At 43.3% G+C, this 15,869-nt stretch overlaps 1 protein-coding gene across 11 annotated transcripts in view; it reads right to left on the bottom strand.

The window, feature by feature from the left end:
• Positions 1-15,869, bottom strand: part of PRR5 (proline rich 5) — a 175,182-nt gene that overhangs the window by 73,023 nt on the left and 86,290 nt on the right. For 10 of the 11 annotated variants that reach the window (XR_009461857.1, XM_006258311.4, XM_019493173.2 and 7 more), the window contains 4 exons: positions 10,769-10,817; positions 10,067-10,124; positions 5,794-5,885; positions 2,625-2,765 (listed from right to left, as the gene is read on the bottom strand). Coding sequence is in view for 10 of the 11 variants with exons in the window: in XM_006258311.4 (XP_006258373.2) it covers positions 2,625-2,765; positions 5,794-5,885; positions 10,067-10,124; positions 10,769-10,817 (340 nt within the window). In the remaining variant the exon portion in view is untranslated. The remainder of the gene's footprint in view (positions 1-2,624; positions 2,766-5,793; positions 5,886-10,066; positions 10,125-10,768; positions 10,818-15,869) is intronic. The other variant, XM_059726653.1, reaches the window with a different exon arrangement.

Genomic DNA, 15,869 nt, shown 5'->3' with positions numbered 1-15,869 from the left:
ACGGGTTGGTTGCTGGTAGGTCTTGCTTGACCCATTTTATTTCCTTTTATGGCCAAGTGACCTATCACCTGGACAGAGGAGAAGAGATTGATGTCTTGTATAACTTGACTTTAAAAAAGCCTTCAGTCTGGTATCCCATGATCACCTCTTGGCAAAACTGGCCAACTGTGGCCTCAGCTTCACCACGATCTGCTGGCTATGGAATTGGCTCCATGGTCAGACCAAGAGGGTGGTGGTTGATGGAAATCAATTGTCATGGTGCCCTGTAACCAGTGAAGTCCCTCAAGGCTCTGTCCTTGGACCAACAGTATTCAACATCTTCATTAATGATGTGGACATTGGTATCAGAAGCGGACTGGCCAAGTTCGCCAATGACACCAAACTTTGGGGTAAAACATTCACACCTGAGGACAGAAGGGTGATCCAGGCTGACCTTGACAGGCTCAGGAATTGGGCGGACAAGAACCTGATCATGTTTGACACTGAAAAATGCAAGGTTCTCCACATTGGGAAGAAAAACCCGCAGCATCCTTATAGGCTCGGCGGTGCTACGCTGGCTAGCACTATGGATGAAAGGGACTTGGGGGTCATGATTGACCACATAATAAACATGAGCCATCAATGTGATGCTGCAGCTGGTAAAGCAAGCAAAACACTGGCTTGCATCCATAGATGCTTCTCAAGCAAATCCCATGATGTCATTCTCATTGTACCTGGCCTTGGTGAGGCCGCAGCTGGAGTACTGTGTCCAGTTTTGGGCTCCACAATTCAAAAAGGATGTGGAGAAGCTTGAGAGAGTCCAGAGGAGAGTCACACGTGTGATCAGAAGTCAGGAAAACAGACCTTATGATGAGAGGCTGAGAGCTATGGGACTATTCAGCCTGGAAAAGTGCAGGCTCAGGGGCGAACTGGTGGCCGCCTGTAAGTTTATCAGAGGTGCTCACTAGGATCTGGGGGAACGCGTGTTCACCAGAGCGCCCCAGGGGATGACAAGGTCAAACTGTCACAAAGTCCTTCAGGACCATTTCAGGCTGGACATAAGGAAGAACTTCTTTACAGTCCAGGCCCCCAAGGTCCCTTTTCCCCTGCTCCGTATACAACCATTGTGATTTTTTTCTTTAACAAAACATTCATAAACGTTACTTCCAGCAAACAGATTCATTGCTCTCTAGGGCCATATCTACACGTATGCTTTACTGAAGAGTAGCTAACTATCTGAGGAGTAAAGTGTCACCGCCTACATGTGTAATGGTATTAGGCGACACTAAACCAATTACCACTGCTGTAAGATTAATATGCTGGAGTAATTAACTGTGATTAAATGCATGTGTAGACACTGACTGTGAGCATAAATTGCACCTGATAAGCACAGCCAGAAGAGGCCAGACTCCTGCCTGCTGCCTAGCCACATACCACTGCACTTTCACTACCCTCCTGCCCCAGACAGCTCCTTTGCCACCTGATGCTGTCACCCACAGCCCAAAGCTGAACAAGGCAGGAGCGGCCCTTGTGTAAATTGCTCCTCCCCAGCTCAAATTGCTGCTGTCCCAGGTGCACATGCAGATGTTGTGCCCAGGAGTAGTTTACTCTGGCTCAAACTTCTCCAGAGTTTATTGCTTTTAATTAACTGCATGTGTAGATGTACCCAGTGAATCCTAAGCACTTCTGACAGAATCTATCCATGCAACCAAGTATGTACTAGGCATCATAATGAAAGGGCATATCATGCATTCATTTGTTACCTAATTAAGATTTGAATGTACAGATACAGATATTGTAAGACACAGGTTGGCAACCCATGGCCCATGGGTTAGAGCTGGCTCACATGACTTTGGATCTCATTTGCAGATGTGGGGCTTTGGCAGCATTTGGTGGGGAGTGGGGGCAGACTTTGGCTGAGTGCCACTGCAGAGACAAGCATCAACTGTGGGCACTCCCAACATGCAGCTGCAGAGGCAAGCAGTCGCATCCTTGTTCTCACCTGCTTGCCTCTGACCAGGGGCAGGTTACTTCAGCCCAGTCAGAAAAAGTTGTCTAACCCTGCTGTAAGACATTAACTTTCAGCTGGGGTTGCAAACATACAGCTCACAAAGCCATTTCACTCAGCTGCAGAGTTCCCTGCCAAATTCCCAGACACTTGCCAGGGATCCATATTAGTGATAGTGGAATGAGATATGGCTGTGTTAACCCCAGTGCTGCCACTTGCCCCACTGGTCCAGTGGGTCCAGACCTGGGCAGGGAGGCTCCTTGCTGGATCTGGCCCACAAGGAGGCCGGTAGTCAAGATCTATCCTGAGAGCATAGATAGGTTTGACACCCCTGATTTAAAAGACTCCATGGAAGGTGTTTTACTGACACCAGTATGAACTTGTTACCAAAAAGCTTCCAGTTTTTGGCCCAATTTTTCAAAGAAGCCATTTTTCAAAGAAGCTTTCACTTTTGCTAACCTTAATTTTGGGACATGCCCTTTGAAAGTCTACATGCAGAAATGTTGAGCTGTCTTGCAGCTGAAGTTGTGGGTGTTTGGGACTTGTGAAGTTCAGGGATGAGAAGTTTCAAATAGGGCACCAAAATCAGTGCCCTACATCTATATGACAGATAGAGATAATAATCAAAATCACATACCTGGAGAATTAGCAGCATTTGAATAATTGAAGGTGGAACCCTGGCTCTGGAACGTGATAGTGCATCTTCTAATTTAATGTTGAGGGTTATAATGTTCCTAAAGTGCAGAAGAGCCAGCTGACGAACTGAGGGCTCCTTCCCCTTAAAAACAGCATCAGCACAAAAGGGATAAGGAGCCATTTAAAAAAGACAATCAAAATCAGGAGTAGAAATTCTTCTCTTTAATTAAGGAGCAAGAGGAATAAGAAGTTCAACAAAAATTCAAAGGAAATATTGGGGTGGTAAAAAAAAAGTTCAATCCCACTTTATATCCTGTAACCTTAGTATGGCTCACCCCAGGGTTTTGCACAAGTTAAGAAGCATTGCCTTGGACTTAATTGTTTAGCCTGTAATCTACACAGGAATATAAAACTTAAATACGAGTGTGTGTGTGGCTTGGGGAAGGGCAAGGAAGACCTTGCCTGGATTTGTTCTCTGTAAGGGTATTCCAAATATTTGTAAAATCTATAAACAAAGTAGAATAAACTTTGGGGTTTCCTGGAACAAAGGTGGTGTTGTATTTCAGTTTCTTTTATCTACTTGTGCCCTGTTTTGGACTCCTTTTTCCAGTGTAAGGACTCCAAGCCAAACTGTGGCTTCCCCTCTTCCTAAAATTCACGGGAACCTTAACACAAGGCAATAGTAGAATTCATGTTTCATGTTCTATGTTCAGAGAACTACTTTTTCTCCAGTGAGAGCCAAATCTCACTACAAGTAGCTTCCGCCCAGAGAACACGATATATAACTTCTGACAACAGTAATGGTACCTGGTTGTATCTGTACTATACATTAACCCTGTGTCCTTATCTGTGCATGAACAAATTTGTTCCACTTGCTGGAATAAGGGCTTGTGTTTAGGATGTACAAAGCTGCAGACACATTTGGAAGAGTTCTCACAGCTGCCTCTGCAATAACCTTCAGCCAGCATGGAGAATAAATGAATGTTCAAGATTTATTTACACTTTTACACACAGAAAAAATCCCACTGTGTGGAAAATCCATCTTGTCATTTCTTCCAGACCCCTTAAGATAGTTTTAGAATGGTATTTGTATTCCAGTCTAACATAGACATACCAATAAGAATATATTTGCTACATATTCTTAAGGCTATAAAATCAAATGTAATTATTATATAATTTTAATGACAGTAAAACATTAGGACACTATGAAGCTTCGGTCCCTGATTCGATTTGGCAGAGATTCGGCTCAATTCGGTGGCCGAATCTCTGAATCTGAATTGAATCAGGAGACCTTTTAATCTCTCCAAATTGAATTGGAACCCTCCGGTACTTCTGGTCCATTTCCAGGTCTGCCGGGGAATGTGCGGGGGGGCCCCCCCATGCCCTCCCAGACTGGCGATCGGCTGTGGGGGGACTCCAGGTGCTCCCCCAGACCCAGAAGGCACCAGTCACCGAGCCACAGCAGTGTTTCTGCTCCACTTCTGGGTTTGCTGCTGAGCATGCTAGGGAGCCCCCTGTGCTCCTGTGGGATGCTCCATCCACCCCAGCATCACAGCATTGATGAGCCGCCTGGTACATTGAGGTATGTAGAAAAAACACTCAGAGTTGTGTCTATGTCTGAATCTCTGAATCCATTCGGAGAGATTCAGAAAGATTTGGAGATTCCGACATAAGACACAACTTTAAATGTTTCTTCTACATACCTCCAGGTACCAGGTGGCTTGTCAATGCTGTGATGTTGGGACAGATGGAGCATCCCATAGGAGCGTGGGCAGGTGCCCAGCGTGCTTAGCAGCAGACCCAGAAGTGGACCAGAAGCACTTCTGGTCCACTTTTGGATCTGCTGGGGGGTGCGCAGGGCCAGCCCACACCCCTCCGGCTCGGTAACTGGTGCCTCCTGGGCCTGGGGGGACACCCAGGGTTCCCTCGTGGCCAACTGCTTAGCCGGAGGCACGGGGGGCCTCCTGCACACTCCCCACAGACCCAGAAGTGGGCCAGAAGTACTTTCGTTCTACTTCTGGGTTTGGTGCTGAGCATGTGGGGGGGTCCCCAGTGCTCCTGTGGGATGCTCCATCCGCCCCACCATCTCAGCATTCACGAGCTGTGCCTGGTACCTCGATGTATGTAGAAAAAACATTTAAAGCTGCGTCTATGGCCAAATTGCTGATTCTCTGAATCAGCATCAAATCTTCAGATTCGGATTCAGCCGAATCGGATCAGGGACAGTGATCTGAATTAACAAATCAAATCCTTGTCCCTGATTTGGGCCAAATCCAAATCAAATATGGCCTTCTTTGCACACACCTATAAACTGTGTAAACTTTTAATGGATGGGATTTTCAGAAGCACAGAAGTAATTTAGGAGCAGGAACTAGAATTCTAGAGGACTTTGAGGGCCATATCTCACTAAAATTCAGAGTTGGGGTCATAATTCCATTGAGTTCTTTAGAAAATCCTAGACAGAAGTTGCAGTAAAGAACACAAGTACCACTGTGTTTAGTCACATAAAGCTGGATTCACAAAGGTACATCAGAAATCTAAAATCTAAAAATGCAGATCAGTTAACTCACTTCAGTCTTTTAAACACCAGTCAACAATGTTTTCTAGCAGTGGGCTGGAATGACCCAGCTCAAGTTCAAGTTGAGCCGACACTAGGATCCTGCTGCCACTGCCGCTTATCCCTGTGGCTACTTCTCTCTGGATGCGTCTACATGTGCATTAACGCACTTTAGTTAATGAACATGAAATCTAGTATCTCCATTGTGAGGCACTAGGAAAATGCACATTAGACTGTCTTAATGCACATTAATTGAAGAGCACCTGCCACCCAGCTGTCGTACCCCATGAGGGAAGCCCCCTGCTGCTGAATCCCCAACTCCTTTGGAAATCCCTTGGACACTGAATTTCTGTTAATGATTTTCACCCACTTTGCACTGCTTTTAAATAACAGGGCAATTGTCAGAAGGAGGCTATATGTCTCCAGCTTTCGGTTCCTTTTTCCATGATTTTCATGTGAGCTCTACTTATGCAAATGACTTTACCGCATAAGAGCTGCATGACACTGGCCTACCAGGAGAGGCTGACAGTTGTGCCAGTATGTTGATCAACCAGTATAATCACTTTTTCCAGTTTTTCAAGATTCTAAAGTAATGAAGTAATTTATTTTTTACCTGCACAGGATAGAAAATAGCTTGAAGCATGGGCAAGACATCACTGAAAAAGAAATCCCACGTTTCAGCTAAGGTATCCAGCAGTTTCTGTCCTGTAAGAAAGCCCAAACCATAAAATAAGCTTGTGCATTTCTTCTGTTGTGAAGAGGAGATAGCTGCATTTGACAGGGAAATGAAGGAAATGACGTAAAATTCCTAATTACTGCAGAGCAAAGAGGGGATCATTTATCATTTTAACACTTTACAGGCTGAAAAATATTTCCCCATCCTGTATATAAGATCATACACAGCTTTTGGGCCTTTCAGGTCACATAGTCTAATACACTCACTGGCTTAAGGGATTCCCAGGGCAAAGTTTAGTCAGAGAGAAGAAGTATGGCCCAATGGCTGAGACTTGTATTCAGATCTCCATCCCACTGCAACTTCTACTGTGACACATAGGGGCACAATCTCCCTATGCTTCATTCCCTCAGCTATATCTGTGGGAAGCCAGTACCACCATACCCCATGAGGAGAGATGACATGAACAGGGTCCAGAAAAGCACCTCCGCTAGGAGGCACCCTATCACAAATCACAACCTCACTATGCACACATTGTATACAACAGGCATAATAACATTGAGACAGTTCTTGCTGTTGTATATTTACAGTTTATGGGTGTGGACATATGAACAGTGTACCTTGGTAAAAGAGCAAGGTTTTACTGTTTGCCAGCTTCTTGGGTAAAAGCTCAAATGTATGTTCTTATCCTGTGGTGAACAGAAGCTAAACTGTGATAGTTTAGCTTTCAATAAAGTGGGGTAAGATTCTGTGGTTACTCTACCCCATGGAATAAGCACACACACACAGACAGCTGAAATTCAGTAAAAGGCCTTTTCCCTTTTGCCTCACAGTAAATTGTAAATCCCACAATAAGCTAAAGCAGGAGTTGGCAACATTTTTGGGCAGATGGCCAAAAACATCCACAAGCTCAACTTGTAAGACATTGGTGTGCCAGAGGCGGATGCCGGGGAGCCGTGAGAAGCCTGATCCTTGTTGCGGCACTGCAGCTATGGCCCCCTCCCCAACATCTGCCCCGACGTGTGCAGACCAAGCAAAATTGCTTTGTGTGCTATCCTCTGGCAACCATGCTGGGGGTTGCCTACCCCTGAGTTAAGAAGAATTGGATTACTTGGTACTTGAGCTCATCATCAAAACTTTTTTTGAAAGTATATGACAAACTGCTTAAGGTTTGCAACCACGTTATTCCAACTGTTCTGTTCATCATCTGACTCTGCAAGTGACAAATGAGGATCCCCATGAGGTATACAGTAAGAGAGAGAAGATTATATGGTTGTATGGTATCACAAGAGGTATGAATCCCCACTGCCTTTCCTTTCATGCCATTGTAACCAATACAAAATGCATTCTAATTTACAAAGGTTTTCTACTGCCTTGCACCAACATAAATGACATGCCATGGTCAGAACCAGAACCTGAACTATTCTCACATACTAAATCCAGTATGCCAGTAGCATTCCTGAGGCACAATTCCTATTCATGGAATAAAAAATGCAACCATTTTATGTGCCAGAGTGAGAATTTTCATGAGAACTTACCACATTAACTGGCCATGTATGCTAGGCAGGGTCTTCCAGCTGGGGGGGCGGAGCGGGGCTGGGCGGGCCCTGCCATTGCAGGAGCTTGGAGTGGCTTCCCCTGGGACCTACTGCCCCTGGCTCCTTTCATCTTTGACATGAGCTAGGTACAGATAAATACTAATTTTCTAAACTTTTTAGGGGCCCTGTGGGCTGGACAGAATGGCCTGCAGGTCGTATTTTGCCCACCCAATTATCTAGCAGACCACATGCTGGTTATGGTCCCTGCTGAATCAACAGGTAGAATCAACAAGTAGCTGGTAATGTTCTGTTGTTTTCTTAATTGGGTGATCAACACTGTTATCAATTTCCTGCTGGGCTAATAATAGTGTCCTGCCAGAGCCTGGCCATGTCCCCCTCAGCTCCATGCTGTGGAAGGACTGGAAGGCTGCTCTAGCGCCTCCTCCCCACCCCCCGGCTTCTAGCCTGAGCCACTGCAGGCATGTACCTGCATTTCTGGGATGTCTGTCCAGTTACAAAACTGATTTAGCCCAGCCAGGTTAGACTAACCTGCAAAGATAGAATCAATTCAGGGTCAGGCTTTTTGAATGTTTGTCCCTTGCCCTGAGCTGCCTGCTACTGATCCCCCAACTCTAGATGTAAGCCTGGACTTTGTCTGTTCCTCATCTTGTCTGCTCCTGATCCCTTGGGTTGTGACCCTGTGACAGACCATGTCTTGCTCATACCTTTAAAAAGGTTCTCTTGTTGAGAGAACTGTCTTTACCTTAGCACATTCTTTATATTTTTGTAAGAAGCTGGCTCAGCATTATGCAGTATACAAATTGAATTTCAATGCATCAACAACAGCAAACTCAGCACAGTTGCTTGTCTCTGCTCAGTAAAACTGCATTTTGCCAGACAGGCCTTTCACTGTGGGATGTGGGAAAATTCTCAGAATCAGTGAGTGATTAGCAGTGCACACAAAGGAATTTGACTTTTGTGTCCTCTCAAGAACATTTATTTTATTGTTGGACAAAGGCCTCCAAATTTCCTACAGCATTTGCAAGAGCTAAAAGAAACATGACTTGATAAACTGAAGCCTTGCTTTGGTCGGTCTTGTATGCAACACTTGCACACATAATTTTCTCATTAGTGCCACAATATTTTTACTACCAATGGCTCAAAAATTATAGGAAACACTTTGTTTTGTTTCAGTATTTTCCATTTCATGGAAAATAAAAAAAAGCGCCCGGGGGGGGGGGGGTGGGGAGGGAGGATGAGCAAAATGTTCTATTTGGAAAAAAAACTGAGCCTGGAAGCTCACAGCTCTGTGGCTACCAAGGTTTCCTGGGCCTTGGGTCTAATGCCAGGCTTCCAAACATCCTCCTGCTGAGCCAGGAAATAAGCCATGACTAGAACAAGATCTCCCAGGACTTCCAACATCTTAGCTCTGCAGAAAAGAGTCAGGAAGCCTGGGGTCCCTCATCACTGACCAGTTTACATGAAAGGTCTGCCTTGGAGCTATTATCAACTGTGGAAACCCAGCCTCCCAAGCAACCAGCCAGACAAGTTGGCAGGAAACCAGAATTGTTTCTCTTAGAAACCTGCCTGACTGGATTGTAATAGAAGTTTGCTGAAACAGATATCTTCACAAAACATTTTAGTTTTGATGAACTAGCACTTTCCAGCACATACTTATTTCATCAGAAAATTCTCATTCACACCTGTGTTTTAGAACACACACATTTTTATGACTTGTTTTAAGTGCTCTCTAGATATAACTTAGTTAGTTAGTCTACAAAGGTGCATATCTACCCTGCCTTCTGACTAACTTAAAACAAAGAGAGATAGTTCATTTGAAATAAACTATGGGCACATCTACACATTACTGTACAGTAACTTGCAAGCCCAAAAGCATGACACAGTATGGGTAGTCACTGTGCCATAAGTGTGGCACATTGCCGTAGCGGCACACTATACCAGGGGAGCATGCTGCTATGGTGACATAGCTACCGATCATGTGTAGACTCATGTGATCACTACATCACCGTAATGTGCTATATGGCAAAGTAGGGGGATGTGTTGATGTGCCCTATATTAGGTATTAAATCAAATCTGAAGGCCATCTTAAGAACATGATGATGCTTTATATAGGATATTTGCTACTCCTTTATTTGAAAATAAGCTCAGAAACCTTGTATGTCAATTTTTGTTTCTCAGTTTTGGGTCTTAAATATCATTGATAATCATCTAATATCAAGGGTTTTTTTTATTTTCCACCTCAGTATAATTAACAAAAGAAAAATAATAAATTAAGTGGCTTTTATTTGTCAATATGGTATTGAAAAACCTGATTGATAGATTGCAATATAAGCACAGCCATCTACTGGGTCAGACAATAGGTTCACCTTGCCCAGTACTCTGTGTATGCTGAAAGGGAGAGTGAACAGGGTATGACCATAGTTTTTTCCACATTCAACCTGGAGGTCACCATTGCTTGGCTGACATACTAGACTATAAGTTCTTCCAAGTGAAAGGCAACAGGGAATTTTACACTCTAAGTGAGGATGGAAAAACCCACTGTGGCACCTCCTGATCCTTTTGCCAGTGAACTCAATGGAAGGGATCTCATTGATATCAGCAGGTTTGGGATAATACACATGGCACAGATCTAGTAATAGTGAAGTCTGAATTACCTTCATAAAAGCGGATCTTGTCCCTCAGGATCACCATGCCTTTGGTTAGCAGCTGATTCTGGAAATAGAATATGGAAGACTTTCCTTTAGTCCATTCCATGATTCTTTAAAGCCATTATGGTTGGGTTTCCTCCCCACCCCACCCTTAACACTAGAACTGCTTTGTTTAAATGACTACATATCAATAAAGTTGATAATAAAGATGAACATGATAATACTCCTTCCTAGCCCTTTCAATGTTCCACTTGAGGTTAATGAAGTGCTTTACAAACATTAGCTTATTAAGCCATAAAAATATCTAACTGGAGGGAGAGGGGAGCAGAGGGATGGAAATAAAAACTGTAGTCTAAAATATAACATGCATTTATAGTGAAAAAACCATTTAATAAACTTTAGGAGTCAGAATTTTAAGTCGAAATATTTGGAGCCTACAGAAAAGCAGCTGTTTAAGGAAAAATAGGGTAATGAGATGCATGCTATTCTTTGGGTGCTATGACTAGTCAATGAAAATATCTGTCCCAGATCTCATCAGGCCATAAAGTCTCATATGGGGTCTGATCCAATGCGCATTGATGTCCAGAAGAGTCTTTTCACAGACTTCCAAGGGCTTTGGATCAGTATCACAGATCATTTGGGAAACCAACTCTACCCTACTGTATGTAGAAATGGAGGAAACAAGATGAGAAAGGAAAGCACACAAACCTGTAGATATTCAGTAAAAAAGGATCCCAGCTCAGTTTTCAACAATTGCCTGTGTTAGAGACAAGAAGAAAGGCATATGAATAACCAACAAATTGCACTGCATGTGCACTATTCACTACCAAAGCCCCCAATCCAATAGCTCCGTGGGCTGGATGGGGTTGTTGATTGCCAACCCATTTTATGTTGTTTCTGTGTAAATCAAAGTGAAACTGCAGCAGTTTCACCTTTAGCCTGGGGATTCTTCTGAACTAAGTTAAATTCAAGGGATACACATCCACACAAAATAAAATGCTTGAAAACAACTGAATTCCTGTAGCTCCAATAGCAGAATGAATATATTCTGGGCGAAATTCACTCTTGTGTTTTGGCATCACTGATGTCTCTCTAGCATGGCAGTTCCTGGTGCTTGCTACACCAGGAACTGCCATGCTAAAACACGCACTACTTTCCAATCCAGGAGCTGTGTAGCCGCACTACTTCATCTAGTACTGTGGCTGGGCTAATTACTGCTGCCCCTTATTAAGCCCACCCACAATGTCATACTCAGGTGGCTCCACTCCCTCCAATTTAGGAGGTAGCAGGCATGCAAGGCACCAGGGTTGTTTCAGCATGCTGCTGTCTGGCATGGTAAATAAGAGGTATAGGCATGCTCTCTTTACCACTAAGAGACTTGTTAGGCAAGCTCTTTTTACCATGCTGACTTGTTGCATGGTGGGTGCTGAGCACTTCTGTAAATCTGGAACTAATTTAGAAGCCTGAAAGCTGATTTGAAAAGCTGGCCACAGCTGTGGTTGTTGGACACCAGAGAACCTGACCTTGAGCTCTTTTGGAAATCAGTCCCCAGATGGACCATTTTAATGTAGAGGTGCACCGATACATCGGCCACATATTGGATCAGCATTGATAACAGGAAAATTAACATTATTGGTAATTGGCTTTTTTTGACCAATAATGTCACCAATAAATGCAACATGCACATGACCAGGAATGCATCCTGGCAGCTTGGACAGCAGCATCCTGCTGGTCAGTCTGTGGGGGGGAAGGGGCGTGTGGGAGGGATGGGGCATGGGGGGAGTTGATTGAGGCTTCCACATTGAGGGATGGAGTGGGGCAGGGGCAGAGGCAAAGGCAGGGGCTGCCCAGCTGAGGTAGTGAATGCAACCCCAGGGCGTGGTAGAGCTGTGGGTGGCTTGTCTGGGAGGGTGTGGGGTGGGGGGAGGCAGCAATGGCAGTGCTGGGAGGGGTGGATATGGGGAATTTTGGGGTGGCCATAGCCTACCAAGCCTCCTAGTGCTGCTGTCACTGCTGTCTGCCCCACACAGCTGAGCCCATTATGCCCCCACGTGCCCTGAGCACAGCCCTGGCCCAGCCCCCTGCTGGGAAGAGGCCTACACTGCAGCAGGCAGCCCCCCTCAAATGCACAAATCCAGGAGGCACATGCCCCCCATGCCTACCCTGGGGGTGTGCACAGGGGCAGGGAGCTGCCCCACTGCTCCTGCACCCCCCAAATAAGCCACCTGCGGCTCTGTCCCGCTCCCAGGGTTGCATTCATTGCCCTGGCTAGGCAGACCCTGCCCCTGCCCTACTCCTTCCCTTGATTTGAGGGCCTCGATCTTTTCCCCCACACCTTCTCCCTCCCCACACCCATTCCCCATCACAAACTTATCGGCTGGATGCTGCTCTCCAATCCGCCTGGCTCCATTGCTCTAAATTCACTATTGGATTGGCATCTGCCAATATGGCTGGTTAATAATCATCCATTGGTATCGGCCAAGAAAATCTTCATGGGTGCACCCCTATTTTAAAGTACTTTGAAAGTCCCAGCTTCCTTGCTGACTCTAATAGGTGGTTTGTAAATAGCTAATACATAGGTGTACCTTTGTTAGATTTAATGGCTAATCACTGATTATAAAATGGTGTTCTCCACATGAGAGCACTAATCCTCTGATAAACCCAAATCCTGGTACTTTGCATTAGTTCAAATCAGAAAGAAATAAAACTAAGCAGTATCTGTCTTGTAATATACAGGCAGTGGAACACATCACACATGAAGTAGCATTACAGATGCATTAGCCTCTCTGTTTACAGGGCAGAGTCAGAACTGACAGCATTGTTAATATTTCCTTCTCTGTAAATCTTTAATAATATGGGTATTTTATTACTGGCTTAATTATTACAAAAATGCTGAGGCCCCTGGGCCACATTAGCACATAAGCTATGTTCTCAGTACTCAGACTCACTAAAAATAATGCAAAGCAAAACTGGATCCAAAGATATAGTAGGGTAAAATGGATTTTTCTTTTTGCCTTTTTTTTTCCCTTCAAAAAGCTCCTAGCATGAAATCCATTTGGCCATGAGGAGCGGTCATTATTGAATCAGTATGCCTGAATACACGTACTTTTGCAAATGGCACTGGGGTGACATTATGACAAATCTAAATGAGATTTCTGTTCAGACATGACCCCTGAGTTTTAAACAAACTCCAGTGTTGTTGACAGACATTTTGCACTCATCTTGAGCTTGTGTCTTTTAGGTTTTAAATCTACACTGTCTGTTTAATGACTTTATAAATTAAGACACTGATACAGATTCATATGAAATATATTGAAAAGCTCCTGACTTTCACACCTTTGTGTTCCTTCTCCTCTGCTTGATTTGAACATTAACTCTTAAAATACTACTTTGGATGAAATTCTAGATTATGCTCACATCTGACTTTTACTTTATTAGCTACTAGATTATGAGACATTCCAAAAGTACACTTCTTTTATCGAGTTTAGAATCTTGCAGTAAATGAGGAAATGTCATTGAAATTTGCTTTGTTTGCAGCCAGCAGCTATAAATACAGGTCATCCTCCATACTGGATATCCTGCTTCCTCACTGTTTCCTCTTCCTTCTACTTCTTCCTTAATTTTTGGGTTGTGTAAATAATGGCTTCAAAATGATGTCCAACTAAAGGAATCTTAAAAAATAACTCATATATCCTCTAGCTTCTGCTTCTCTCTCTCACACACATGCTAAGAATATAAGTAACTTTATTCATATTAAATAATTTAAATTATCCATATTAAAATCTGGCCTACGATACTGCATGGATGTTTCATGATGTAATTACAGTGACCAGTAGTGAAACCTGCACTAGGTAAGACTATGAAATAACTTCTTTTACTGCCCTCTAAATGTGAAAAAGTTAAGCACTTGAGCTAAATTTTTCCAACCTCAATTTCTACTTAATAAAGAGATTTTTGTTTCTTTCTTTGTAGGGAAGAGATAATCAATGTCTGAGTTAGAAGAGGATAAATTTATAGTTGTTTCACTTGAAAATTATATATCAGCCCAAACCTTTAGATACTGCTAAATCAATAAAAGTTTAGAACATGGGTTTAGGAACCAGGCATGCAACTAATCCTTCATGTGCTTAACTAAACTAGGATGGGGGGGGAAGGTTTGGATTTTAAATCATTGTGAGAATTTAAAAAGTGCTTACTGATATGTGCAATGATAAAATGTAGTTTAATTTGTAAAGTGTACAGTACAGGAGAGAGCGCGACTAAGTATTTCTAAACCTGTTAAGTAACAGGACTTATGTACAATTGCTTCCTTTTGACAAAAATCTTCCTCCTGCACAGCCCTTGAATCTATAATCCCCTTACAACAGCATTTGGACATCTATGAAGGAAATTTATTAACACAACTAGCAATCAATGAGAAGGAGGACAGCTGTTAGTGACAATGAGAGGACAACTCACGTTAATTAAGAGCTTAGGAGGAAACAAGCCTCTAACTGAGACAAGGATTTATGGCCTCTGAATCAATTTAAGTAAGAATATTTACAACAGGAAAGAACTGTGTTTTCTGACAATCCATGCTTGTGGGAATGAACTCTCTAGGAAAGACTAAGCTATGGACCATTCCCAGTAACAAGTTCCACAAAACAGACTGCACCTGGACACTGGAAGGAGATGCACGGAGATGGTTCATTCCATGCAGAAGTCAGGCACAACCTCTCCTTAAGTCATACCTGTGGACTACACAAAGCTAATCCTGCTAGCCTCCCCAGAGCAGAGGAGGATGCCAAGGTTTCTCCTCTTCTCATAGTCATTGCACCTTCTTTAGGGGTTGTATAATGGCCAGGCAAGTTCTGCATACCTGAAACACTGTGTCTCCTGGAATGCCCACAGAGTTAAGGTCTGATGCATTCCCAAAACAAGCTGGTACCTTAATGGACAATTCAGCCCCACAAAAGAAAGGTCTACACATTTCTTGAAGTGTACTTTAATTTTTAATTTAAATTTTAGATTTTAATTTTTTCTCTGTTCCAGCTGTAGGAACAATTTCTGAAACTTTATAGCCCCAAGGATGCTGCCCTAGCTAGAACTTCCAACTCTGGAACAGTGTGCAGAGTGAAAACCTTTTCTTTTTTTCCACCACAAGTTTCACACTTCTGATGTGTTGTTTATGCCACTAGTTTCTAGTTCAGATTTCACACTATGTCCCAATAGCTCAGATATGAGTAATCAGCATTAATCCTTCCCCAGAACAGAACAAAAATTAATGATGTAAAGACATAACCACAAATCAGCTATATCATTAAACAGATTAAAAAGAATAGACTCATATTGCATGATCAAATAATAAAAACCTTATTGGTAGTCAGTCTGCTAATATTACGATGAAAAGCAAATCATAAACCTAATTCTGCTTTGTATACATTGGATTATATCTGAAGTAAGTTTACTAACATTAGTACTAGATTTGGCAACTGTTGATCATTCCAGATCATGGTGTATGCATGAGAAGTCATCTAGACCTTTGATGCATGTGCCTAGACAACAGTTTTTGGTTTTGTTTTGTTTTTTTTGGGGGGGGGGGAGGGTTGTTTTGTTTGTTTGTTTGTTTGTTTGGAAGAGGCTGCCCAACCTTCTATTCTCCTTTTAGGCCACCAAAACCAAATCCAAAGGCCAGACTAAGTCCAAACATTTGGTGCCTCCATGGCTGTATTTGTATAAACATCTGGGAATTGAACCCAGGTTTTCTGTGGGGTAGGCAAGGATTCAACCACTGAACAACAAGGGACTAGCACTGGGTTTACACACAAAT

The sequence above is a fragment of the Alligator mississippiensis genome, chromosome 4 (assembly GCF_030867095.1).
Source record: "Alligator mississippiensis isolate rAllMis1 chromosome 4, rAllMis1, whole genome shotgun sequence".
In the NCBI taxonomy this organism is placed as follows: Eukaryota; Metazoa; Chordata; order Crocodylia; family Alligatoridae; genus Alligator; species Alligator mississippiensis.
Note: the sequence above shows the minus strand (reverse complement) of the source record. Positions and strands in the feature narration are given on the sequence as shown.